The sequence below is a fragment of the Sturnira hondurensis genome, unplaced genomic scaffold (genome assembly GCF_014824575.4).
Source record: "Sturnira hondurensis isolate 20B ecotype Veracruz unplaced genomic scaffold, ASM1482457v3 Scaffold0013515, whole genome shotgun sequence".
Taxonomy (NCBI): Eukaryota; Metazoa; Chordata; class Mammalia; order Chiroptera; family Phyllostomidae; genus Sturnira; species Sturnira hondurensis.
The window spans coordinates 204,935-217,897 of record NW_028086146.1 but is presented as its reverse complement, the minus strand read 5'-3'; the positions used below and the strand labels follow the sequence as shown (position 1 = coordinate 217,897).

Genomic DNA, 12,963 nt, shown 5'->3' with positions numbered 1-12,963 from the left:
ATATATATATATATATATATATATACATACATACATACATATATCCGTTCACTTAACTGTATTAACTCAAGGAATAAAATGGGCTCTTCAGATGGCAATCTTAGCTGCCAAGCAAAAGCAGTTTTTCCTTGGATGGACTCTAAGTTGTAGGTCATAATCCTTTTATACAACTGCAGTTGCACACTTCCATCATGTTTAATAGTTTTTCTTCCTAGATAAGAAAAGAATGCCAGAGACGATAACATGAAGGGAGCAAATGTGTTACAAGGAGCAGATTTATTTTGGAAGGCATCAAGGCATGGCTTTTGTTTTGTCCTTTCAACTATTTAGTTTTTATTGTTTTCTTGAAAAACACGATACCATACTAGCTTTAGGTGTACATTCCAGTGACCACATGTTATATAACTTACTAAGTGATTATCCTGACAAACCCCACACCCATTTAACCCCAGAGACAGCCAGTAGGACACTATGGAGCACTCCCCATGCCCATCCACGACAATCACTTCTCAATCTTTTTACCTCTTTCACCCATCCCCCCAACCCCCACACACCTGTACCCAGCAACCACCAAAATGTTTACTGCATTCACGAGTCAGTTTCTGTTCCGCCCATTCACTTATTTTGATTTTCAGATTTAGTTGTTGATAGATATGTATTTATTGTCATTTAATTGTTCCTATTTTTTAAATCTTTTTTCTTCTTCCTCTTCTTCTTCAATAAAGCTTTAACATTTCTTGTAATACTGGTTTGGTGGTGATAAACTCCTTTAGCTTTTTCTTGTCTGGGAAGTACTTTACTAGCCTTCAATTCTAAATAATAGCTTTGCTGGGTAGAGTAATCTTGGTTGTAGATCTTTACTTTTCATCACCTTGAATATTTCTTGCCATTCCCTTCTGGCTTGCAATGTTTCTATTAAAAGATCAGGTGACAATCTTAAGGGAGCTCCCTTGTAGATAACTATATGTCTTTCTCTTATGGCTTCTAAGATTCTTTCTTTGTCTTTAACCTTTTTCACTTTAATTATGATGTTTCTTGGTGTGGGCCTCTTGGGTTCATCTTGTTTGGGATACTCTGCATTTCCTGGACTTGTATGTCTATTTTCTTCACCAAGTTATGGGAGTTTTTTGGTCATTTTTCAAATAGGTTTGCAATATCTTGCTCTCTGTTCCTCTCTCCTTCTGACACTCCATGATGCAAACCCCATGTATGCTTGAAGTTGTCCCAGAGGCTTCTTACACTATCCTCATTTTTTTTGGATTTTATTTGCTGCTCTGATTTGGGTGCATTTTGCTTTCCTATATTCCAAATTGCTGGTTTGATTCTCGGCTGCATCTGCTTTACTCTTGATCCCCCATAAGTTATTCTGTTTCACTTAGTATATCCTTTATTTCTGACTGCTCAATTTTTATTGTTTTTATGTCCTTTATTACCCTCTTGAAATTCTCTCTAAGTACATGTAGTCTTTTTTAAAAGTTCATTCAGCATCCTTATAACCAGCGTTTCGAACTGTGCACCTAGTAGATTATTTGTCTCCATTTTGTTTCTTTTTATGGAGTTTTGTTCTGTCTCCCTGTCTGGATAACATGGCCTAATCAAGTAGGTGTCCTGTAGGGTCCAATGGAACCTAAGCTGGCTACTTAAAGTACACCCACAGCATGGGTTGTGTACACCCTCCTCTTGTTGTTAGCACATCGGTGGTAGGGGTTTACCCAGGCAGATCACCTGTGAGGACTGGCTATGGCCACTGGCCATTGACCTCCAAACACTGTGGGCAATCAGCCATGTCAGGGCCTACACCACAGAGCAGGACTTACCTCAGCAGGGCTCTGGTGCCCACTGAGTCTACCCCTTGAGCGTTTCACTTATGGAGGTGATTGGGTGGCACTTTGGTATGATCTGAAGCTGTGCACTGGGTACACTGGCTCTGAGGCCTCCCAGGAGGTATAGGCCAAGGTCAGCTGCCACCTGTGTTCTGCCCAGGACCACTGGGCATGAGCTACAGAGTGATGTGCTGATGGCTTTTACTTGTGCTGGGCTTGGAGGTAATCACCTGGGGCCAGTCTGCAAACCAAGGCCAGCCGCTGCTAGTGTCAGATCTGGGGCCATTAATGAGGGGTATGGGACATGCTAAGGCCAGATTCTTCTTGTTTGAGAAATTTTAAGAAATTGTGAAACATGAGCCAAGACAAGCCATTAGTGTGGGAAAGCCACTAGGAACAGCTTGGGTCGGCCCACAAGTTGGGGTAGGGTGGGGTAGGGCCTCAGGGAATCACCAGGGCAAGGCAAACAGTGTGAGCCAGGTTGATGGAGACTGAGATGCTCATCTGCTAGCTCTTTGGGGTGGGGTCTCAGAAAAGGAATAATGGCATCTGCCAGCAATTTTATCTGGCAAAAAGTTATCGTACTTCCAGCTCTCACTCTGATGCCAGATAATTATATTCCCCCTTGTATGTCCCTGGTTCCTTTTAAGGTTCTTCTTCAGTGCTGGAACTCAGAGGGAGTGAGTCTGAGTAATTCCATGTGGGCTGTTTAATAGAACTGCCTTGGACACTAGAAATCCTCTGTCTCAGCCACAATCATGCTGATTTTTATAGCCTGAAGTTATGAGAACTTTTCTTCCTGGCACTGGAACTCTGGGCTGGGAACCTTGGTATGGGGCTGTGCCCCCTCTCTCCTCAGGGGGGAACCTCTGCAACCAAGAAATCCCTCCTGATTTTTGTCTACCACACACAGATCACTCTGCATCTTCTGTCCTCCTACCAGGATTGATGTGGCTTCGTCTATAAATCCCTAGTTGTAGGACTTTCATTCAGCTAAATTTCAGGTGGATCTGAATGATGGCTTTCCATAGGTTAGTTGTAATTTTGTTGTGGTTTTGGGAGGATTCGAGTACCACATCTACTTATGCTGTCATCATGACTGGAAGTCCTCAACTCCTTAATTTTCTTTTTAACAGGTCAGTTTGGCTCATCAGTGGCTTCATATTTCCTCTTCATGAGATGGATGTATGGCGTAAATATGGTTCTCTTCGTCCTGACATTTAGCCTCATCATGTTGCCAGAGGTAAGACTTTGACTTCCAGTCTATAAAACACGCTGCAACAAGTTTCTTATGTGATCATGCTCTTAGTAAAGCCATTTTTTCTGTAAGAATATAATTTCTGACTGGTTACATCCACCCTTAGAGTTGTAGTATTTGTGGCAAAATTAATGGCGCCCATGGACCAAACGTCCTAATCCTTGCTCCCAAAGGTTTGTGAACCTCCTAAAATCATGCAAAATGTAAAATGTTATGTGCACATTATTATGTGGAAAGGTTCACGGCTCCTGTCAGATTCCCAAGGTGGTCCCTGTTCCCAAATGTCCATTGCCCAAGAAGAAAGCTCTGACATCGTGTGAGTTATAATTGTTTTCCCAAGTTCGCTTTGAATGAAATGTGTGTTAATGCAACTCAAAGCATCCAGCTTTCCTCTAGCAAAAAAACTGCAAAGTGAGCAATTTCTTTCCACATATAAAGTAAGAGAACACAGACACACACACATGCAATGGGGTTTCTGATGTGGGGAGAATCAGCTAAAGCTGAGAAACAAGAGTAAGGTCGGAACCTTCACCCATGTGAAGTTAAATGTCTCAGAGCTCTTTGGATGCTTACCCCACAAAAATTGAATTAGGCTTTATTTAACCTGAAAAGGGTCTTTTTAGCTACTGGTATTGCAAAGTCACTCTGATCTGTGCAACACTGAAAACAGCCAAAGTTGGTGTTGTAAGTTTATATGTCCATGGTCTTAAAGCAGGGCCCATCTCTGTATCCAGCCTCTTATCAGCATAATGACACCAATAGTGCCTTACGTTCATAATGAGTTTTTTCCTTGTTATAAGTGCAGAATACTTTCATTTCTTTGACTTAATGGTCCTCACAACAAATTTATGAGATACACTCTATAAGAGTTTTTGTTCCCTCATTTTAAAAAACTGTGAAAATTAAGTCTATAATGCTTATTGGATTTAGCTAGCACCCCAGAGTGAATTTTATTTTGGATTTTGCATCCTAGTCCACCCGTTTTATAAATTGTGAGAGGACTCTGGGGGTTCTACAGCTTTCTGGCTGATAGAAAACAGCGGACACAGATCAGAAGTCCTGTATAGTTCATCTCCAAAGCAAAAACTTTCAGGTGACACAGCAAAATGTATGTATTTTGTCTATTTCAAATTAACCCCAGCTTTATTCTTGCTCATCTCTCTAAGGAAACTTGAAACTTCACCACTGGCTACTATGACACTTCTTAGTGTCAGACTCAGGGTGTATATTCAGGGAGATTTATCAGCAGCATTTACTGTTTCCCCCATCCCATGCTGCCTCCGTGTGGAGGAAATGAAAGGTTGTAGCTAATTTGTTCCAACTGTATGAAAGTGCAGAATTCCTACCAGCATGTAGTGGAAGGAGCTACTATGTGTGCAATTGGATTAGGTGCTGAGGAGCATCCTGTTTTCTGAGCAGTAATTACCAACTCCAGCAAAAGAGCAGAAGAGGATGGGCACCCCTTGTGTCAACTTTATAGGACCTCAGAGGCCAGGGCTGGTCATGTCCTGCTCACAAGGCTCCTTTTTTAGACCCTTTATCCAGCAGCCCCACTCAGTGTTCTTGTGGTGCATGTGTCTTTCTGCCCCCCAGTTCCTGTGTCCCTGGGCAAATCCTAACATTTTTGGTCCTCTGTGGCCCGCAGCTGTTGGGTGAGGCAGAGCAGGTAGGACTCAGCCTCTGTTCTACTCAGTCCCAGGAAGGCAGAGGGGCTGCAGGGCTGCCATTCAAGCAGAGCAGCTTGTGCGGAAGGAGGGATTAGGGGCTGATCTCTAGCCCTTGCCCAGTCAGGCTTTGCACCCAGACTTCTATCCACATTCATCCTCTACCCCCAGCCCAGGGGAAGGGAAGTTTTTATCTCATAAAAGAAGCAGCATCTTCTTGGCAAGCCATGTGTGTACCCTGGGTGTCTCTCCCAGTTCTCACCAAGGCTCCTTATAAGATGCTATTCTTGCCCTCTTACTGACTGGCTCCACACCTAGTAACTTCTCTTTTAATCTTATGGCACGAGATCAGGGCAGTACACCTGAATTAGTGGTGAGGCAGGTATCATGATCAGGGTGCAGTCAGTCTCCTTGTCGTCACCCACAAATTCTGCAAGCGGTTCTTTTGAGAGCTCTCTTCCTTGACATGAAGGAGAGATTCTTCTTCCACCCCAACCCTGTATGAAGATGTGGGTAGCGTGACTTTCTAGGACACTGGAAAAAGCCCAAAAGCCACTCTGTCCTTTCCAGACCTCTCCTAAATGAGACCGGTTTGAAGGTGTTGGTGGGTAGCCTTCTGGGCAATGTGGTTGGCCCAGCTGCCGGTGGCCCACTGAACTCAACATGCAGGGTCCTTTAGCGCTCCTTTTGTTCCTCATTCTAAATATAATAGTAGATTCCCAGAAAAGGGGACCCCACATGGAGATGCACAGTTCTCATGAAAAGACTTCAGAAGTACTTTTAAATAAAACAATTTGTGATCACATGTGCAGTTCGACCTTTGTTTCCAATTGTTAATTGCTTTCTTTGCCTTTCCCCGTAGTACCTCTGGGGTTTGCCCTATGGCAGTTTACCTAGAAAAACAGTTCCCAGAGCTGAAGAGGACTCTGCAGCGAATTTTGGTGTATTGTATGACTTCAACGTAAGTGTCTCTACACAGCCGTGGTGGTAGGGAAAGGATTTTTTCCTTATTCTCATACCCCATGGACTTCTTGGCTGGGGCTGAGTGAAGGTCTTAAGAAAGGTGTTTTTGCCCCTGTTTGAAAAAAATGAAAGAAAAAAATTGCATAAGGTTTGGTAACATGATAATATGATTAATGGAGATTACCAAATAAAGGTGAGCTCAAAGTTCAAAGATTTCAAGCAAATATTCTTATCTCTGGTTTTGGAAAAGAACAAAGACAGAGTTTGCAAAAGTGCTTTTTGGAAATCTCATTGGGTTCTTAGAAAATGAGAGCTTTTACATTACGTATTAACCTATTCACTTCCTAAACAAGTCTATTTAGTATTACTGAATAGTCAATATCAAATAAAGCTAAATATTAAGTACCACCAACACTATATTCTAACTTCTAAATAATGCTAAAATGAGGATCACCATACTGTGGTACCAAAACGAGTATTATTCTTTGAACTCCCCTGGGTAAGTTTTATTGTTGCGACAGAAACTTATCCCTGCCCATTGAAAAATCATTTTGGAGTGTGATTCAGGTCTGTGACATACGGTCTTTAAAAAACAGTGTCAAGATTAGAGATGTTTGAAAGTGGAGTGGATGAAAAAGTAGCAAAGTAGAGATCAGGGAATGGATGGTTCAAGGAGTTTTTGACAAGTAGCAAATGAAAATAAAATTTTATGTAAAATGGGGAGTGAAGAAAGGAGAGAAAACAATAAGCAGTCTTCACATTTGCAATGTGAATAGGTCAATTTCATATGTCTTGAATTCTGTTCTCAACACCCCTAATGTGTGAGCTTCCTAAAGAGGGGACACACCTGCTTTGTCTCCTCGGGCACCCTTATATCCTCAGCTAACAGAGGCTCAGTGACTCCTGTCGACTGGCAATCTGAGCAAGGGGGAGGGTTTGTAGAGCCTTGACACAAGACCCATAGGAATTAATTTATGTGGGCAGTACTAGAAAATGTAAACTTTAAAAAGATTTCCAGTCTGTGAATAAACAAGGCGAAATATACAGTAAGCATAGGGGCAGGCCCTACTCTGTGGCATCTGAAATCTGAAATCGCCCATCACTTGGAATTTTTGCTTCAATTCAATGTTTATTTATAAAATATAAATATGCATTGATTTTACAAAGATGAATGGGACATGATTCTTGACCTCAAGGTATTCATGAGATCAGAAGAAAGCTACAGTATGTTATGTACTAAGTTAGCAAAATGATGAAAAAGATACTGGGGAGCCCCAAGGAGGTGGTTGATATTTTGCTTTAGAATATCTGGGTTGTTTTTTTTATAGTAGATGTCCTCTGAGTTAGCTTTTCCTTCTTAACATTCATGTCCCTTTTTTATTACTTCTTACTTCTTCCATCTCTCTCTCTACCTGTTCTCCCTTACGTGAATTTCCAAAAACATATATTACTACTTCCGCCTGAAATAATCTTGATTTCTCAATTCTCTTCCTCTGATTAGCAAGATAATAAACTCGAGTCTGGTTAATAAGAGTACGAATAGTAATATCATTGACATTTTCTGATGCTTGGCAAATCAGAGAAAGGAAGAACTAAAAATATGATCAAAAGGCTTTTGATTTTTAAACATATTTCTGAAGTTTAAGCACATATACATTTGTCAAATAACTGAAATTAAAAGTTTGGGGCCCTGGCTGGGGTAGCTCAGTGGACTGAGTGCTGGCCTGTGAGCCGAAGTGTTGCCAGTTCAATTCCCAGTCAGGGCACATGCCTGGGTTGCGGGCTAGGTTCCCAGTAGAGGGTGCATGAGAGACAACCACGCATTGATGTTTCTCTCCTTCTCTTTCTCCCTCTCTTCCCCTTTGTCTAAAATAAATAAGTTAAATCTCTTCAAAATTAAATAAATAAAAGTAGTAGTTTAAAAAAAGTTTTGCAGAAAACGTCCATTTGAGATTTGAATGGATATTGATTTATTTATTGATTGATTATATTTGAAGATATTGATTAGTCAAAAAAGATGAGGAGGAAGGGCTTCTATGACATTGACATCCCTTTACAATTCTAAGTCTGCCTTAAAAATGATTCTAAGGCAGTGAAGGAAAGTCAAAAGGTCAAGAAAAAATAAAAGTGGTATTATTCACTTGTAGGCTTTCTTAATTTTTCTGCATACTGTAACCACTCAATTGTTTGACATGTATCACAAAATAAGAGATTTTTAGAGACAGAAGTGTCCTTAGAGATCTTTCACCCCTTGTCCCACATTACAAAGTTAGGGGAACTGAGTTGCCGAAGTGAACATTTGGGATTTTATGGCTAATGAGTGGCTCTTAATCTAGTGCTCTATGTCCTGTTCCTATTAGTAATTTTCTCTATTAATTTCCAGTTGCCTTCTTACCCAATGTTCCTGGCATAGAGACTAACTTCATTTAATGCTCTATCTTCCCCACAAAGGGAGAAGGAGTTGAAGCAGCTGAGCCCCATTTTTACCTTTTATGCTAAACCTGAAATTTCCAAATTAGCTTTCCAAATAGAATGACAGGTTTGATAGTTACTTTTGCCTGAGTTATTTACTTGATCATCTGAACAATTACCTCATAAAGGAACCTGCTCTGTTATTATAAGATGATCTAAGTGGACAACCCAGGATTCCATCCATCACGATACCATGGAGGAAACCATTGACCAAATGTCCTTGAGATCCTTGAAAACTCAGAATGCTGCACTTGTAGAGATGCCAGGGGAAAAGACATGTTTCAGGCCCAGGACAGAGCTGACTGGTGCCTGAATAGTCTAATTAGTCCACAGATTCATTTGTTGCATCTAAGATTAACGTCCCAGCTTAGCTAACAATGTGTATAAACATAGGAGAAGAAAGCAGAAAAGACAATAGAACATAGTTAATAGATACCCCTTGTGGTAGAGGGGGTTACAAAATGAGAAGGGACAGAGATACCTTTAGGATGGAGGACAGAGGTGTGGAAGGTTGTAAGGAGCTGTTTCTCCATTGATCTTCATTTTGGAGACCTGAAACTTCCTCCTTAAATTCCTTTCTCCATGGAGCATCTCCTTGGAGGCTCAGTGTTCTGTCACCGATAAGCATGTATCATAACTCATCCAAATTCCTTTTAATTAATAGTAGTCAATTACCATTTGATATATGCTAGGTCAGTCTTATGGCTTCTCAAAGTCACCATTTACAATGCACAATATTTCTAGTCCTTTTATTGAGTACCTAGTGACAGATCTTACTGTTAAGGGGGAAATATATTTTATTAAAACAGTAAGAAATAGGGAGATTATCTAACATGTATGCTCTGAGTCAAATTAGCAGAAATGGTATCATTTGAAGCTGTAGAATTAGAAATGGGAGTTTAAGTCAGCAAGAAGAAGATGCACGTGTTGTCCACTTTCACCACTTCTATTCAATATAGTATTAGAAGTTCTAGCTGCAGCGATCAGACAAGAAAAGGAAATAAAAGGCATCCAAATCGGAAAGGAGGAAACAAAACTGGCATTGTTTGCAGATGACATGATAGTGTACATGGAAAACCCTATAGCCTCTACCAAAAAACTGCTGGAACTAATAAATGAATTTGGCATAACAGCGGGATACAAAGTTAATATCCAGAAATCAAAGGCATTTTTGTATACCAACAATGAAGCAGCAGAAGCAGAAATCAGGAAAAAAATCCCATTCGATATAGCAAAAAGAAAAATAAAATATCTGGGAATAAACCTAACCAAGGAGGTAAAAGACCTGTATGCAGAAAACTACACAACACTGAAGAAAGAAATCAAGGAAGACACAAATAAATGGAAACATATACCGTGTTCATGGATTGGAAGAATTAACATCATCAAAATGTCCATACTACCCAAAGCAATTTACAGATTCAATGCAATACCTATTAAAGTACCAATGGCGTATTTCACAGACATAGAACAAACACTTCAAAAATTTATATGGAACCAGAAAAGACCCCGAATAGCTGCTGCAATTTTGAGAAAGAAGAACAAAGTAGGAGGGATCACAATACCTGATATCAAACTGTATTACAAGGCCACTGTAATCAAAACAGCCTGGTACTGGCACAAAAACAGGCACATAGACCAATGGAATAGAACAGAGAGCCCAGAAATAAACCCAACTCTCTACAGTCAATTAATATTCGACAAAGGGGGCAATAACATAAAATGGAGTAAAGACAGCCTTTTCAACAAATGGTGTTGGGAGAACTGGACAGCTACATGCAAAAAAATGAAACTTGAGCACCAACTTACACCATACACCAAAATAAATTCAAGGTGGATAAAAGACTTAAATATAAGCCGTGAAACCATTAAAACCCTAGAGGAGAGCCTTGGCAAGAAAATCTCAGATATTCCACGCAGCAATATTTTTACTGATACGTCCCCTAGAGCAAGGAACATAAAGGAAAGAATAAACAAATGGGATCTCATCAAAATTAAAAGCTTCTGCATGGCTAAGGAAAACAGTATCAAGATACAAAGAGAAGCAACAGCTTGGGAAAACATATTTGCCAATGATACCTCAGATAAGGGTTTAATCTCCAAAATATACAAAGAACTCATTCGGCTCCACTCAAAGAAGACAAGCAACCCAATCAAAAAATGGGCAGAGGACTTGAACAGACATTTCTCCAAGGAGGACATACAGAGAATCCAGAGACACATGAAAAGATGCTCGATATCACTAGCTATCAGAGAGATGCAAATTAAAACCGCAATGAGATACCACTTAACACCAGTCAGATTGGCTATCATAAACAAAGAAACAAACAACAAGTGCTGGAGAGGTTGTGGGGAAAAGGGGACTCTAGTTCACTGTTGGTGGGATTGCAGACTGGTACAACCACTATGGAAAACAGTATGGAATTTTCTAAGAAAACTAAAAATGAACGTACCTTTTGACCCAGCAATTCCACTCTTGGGAGTATATCCTAAGAACCCTGAAACACCAATCCAAAAGAACCTATGCACCCCGATGTTCATAGCAGCACAATTTACGATAGCCAAGAGTTGGAAGCAGCCTAGATGCCCATCGGTAAATGACTGGATCAAAAAACTATGGTACATTTACACAATGGAATTCTATGCTGCAGAAAGGAAGAAGGAACTACTACCCTTTGCAACATCATGGATGGAACTGGAAAGCATTATGCTGAGCGAAATAAGCCAGGCGGTGAAAGACAAATATCATATGATCTCACCATTAACAGGAATCTAAACAAACCAAACAAGCAAGCAAAATACAGCCAATGACACTCAAATATGGAACAGGCTGTCAGGGCCCAGAGGGGAGAGGGGAGAGAATCATAGGGGAAAAGGGAATGGACTCACATGAACAAGTATAAAAGACACATGGACAATAACTAAGGGTGGGGGGTGGAAAGGGGAGGGAGGCAGGGAGCATGGGGTGGGGGGCGGGCAGGGTTGGGATTATAAGACAGAAACCTGTACTTGAACAAGAATTAAATAAAAATTATATTAAAAAAAAAAAAAAGAAGATGCACGTGTTGGCAAGATACTTGGAGATGCAAGGATGATGTAAAAATGACAAAGAGGAAAAGACTGTATAGTTTTGATATTCTTGTCAGGGAAAGAGAGGAAAGAACTGACGTGGAATTTGGAAGGAGCTTGAGCTGATATCACACAGTGAAATCATATGGGTAAAGATTTGAATAGTGAATAAAGGAAAATGCATGTAGCTGTCCATCTTGAGGGCATCTTGTACATTGCATGTGGATAAATGGTACATCAGCTTTTCCTCCCCTGCCCTGCTTGTCCTCATAGATGTGGGAGGTGGGGGAAGCTCTTTTGGGCAGGAGGGAAAAAATTAACACCTTTTATGTATTAATCAGGTCCATATACTACATTTTATAACAACCCTTCAAGATAATGATCAATAACCATTGTGTAGTTGAGGGAATTGGGACTCGGAGAAGATAATTTGCCAAAGACAAAACTTATAGTTAGAGGAGACACTGAAATTCAAGCCAAAACGTGGCTGACTTTAATGCCAAATTGTTTTACTCTAACATGTCATTCAAAACCAGTTTCCCTGCCCTGCCTACTTTTGCCGTGACTCTTCCTTGAGGTCTGTACTCAAGGGAGACTGTCACAGACATTCTGAATGTTAACACATAGCAGTTCAGTTCTTTATTTTACCAGCATCAACAGTTTTTCTTTTCTAAAGTAACGATCTTCCAAAAATGAGAGCATCTCCTCTCAGACATATCTGTTATCTTAAGTTCCTTCATGTCTTGTTGTCTTGACCACATTTAGAAGAGAGATTTTTATGATTTATATATCACATCTTTCAGGAATATTTCATCAGCTCAAATGCAGTTTTATTTTCAAGGAGTGCTTTGGAAATACATACCAGAACAGTATTAATTACAGGAGAATTGGGGAGGTGGGATGACTGTGAGGGGGGGGCAGGGGTTGATCAGAATAGGTGGGGAGAGTCTTTGGATGATGCAGAAGCTTGGAACCCAGACTTGGGCAGGACTTTACTGTGCTCATTTGAAACTTGGCTCTGGCTGTGATTTCTCTGACACAGATTTTGGGGTGGGAAAGAGCTCCCACATGGAAAGCCATGCATGCTGACATGGAAACGGAATAGAACCTTGGCTGGGCTAGGATTCCTTGCTATTTCAGTCACTTCCAGATTTCTGCTGTTGGAGTCTTAAGAAAAGAAGAAAAATGCATGAAGTGTGGTGGGCCAGCTGAGTGGAAGGAGAGGAGTGTTCCTCTGATAAGCCTTTCAACTTGTGTTTAGAGCCCCTCCCCAACATGGAAAATGGATTGGGTAAAACTTTTTAAAATTGCACTCTTCAATAATTCCTCTTTCACTGACATACTTAACTGCATGTGTAGCAACAGATAAACTGAAGAAGTGTTTGTAAAATAATCAGGATTCCAAAAAAAGTAGGACCCTTACCACTTTGGATATGATCTAACACTTATGAAGTGCCAGCCACTGAACATATGTTGAATGATATGCACATCAGAGGCGCTAGCTGCCCCAGTAGCTATTGTGCTAACCTAACAAGTTCACCAGATGCTTGTTATGTTTTTCCTTTCATGTTGTTTTGGAGGTGTCTTTTAATCCTAATACTGTCATTGTGAATTAGATAAAGACGTCAGATTGTAATGTTTATAAGTGTGGAAATGAGGCCTGCTGAACTCTTTGCAGGAAGGGTGCCCGGGTCTCTTCTGAGAGGACTTGGCA

At 40.5% G+C, this 12,963-nt stretch overlaps 1 protein-coding gene across 1 annotated transcript in view; it reads left to right on the top strand.

Moving 5' to 3' along the window:
- Nucleotides 1–12,963, top strand: part of TMC1 (transmembrane channel like 1) — a 142,149-nt gene that overhangs the window by 80,853 nt on the left and 48,333 nt on the right. The window contains exons 7-8 of the mRNA XM_037061780.1: nucleotides 2,960–3,066; nucleotides 5,608–5,706. Coding sequence (XP_036917675.1) covers nucleotides 2,960–3,066; nucleotides 5,608–5,706 — 206 coding nt within the window. The remainder of the gene's footprint in view (nucleotides 1–2,959; nucleotides 3,067–5,607; nucleotides 5,707–12,963) is intronic.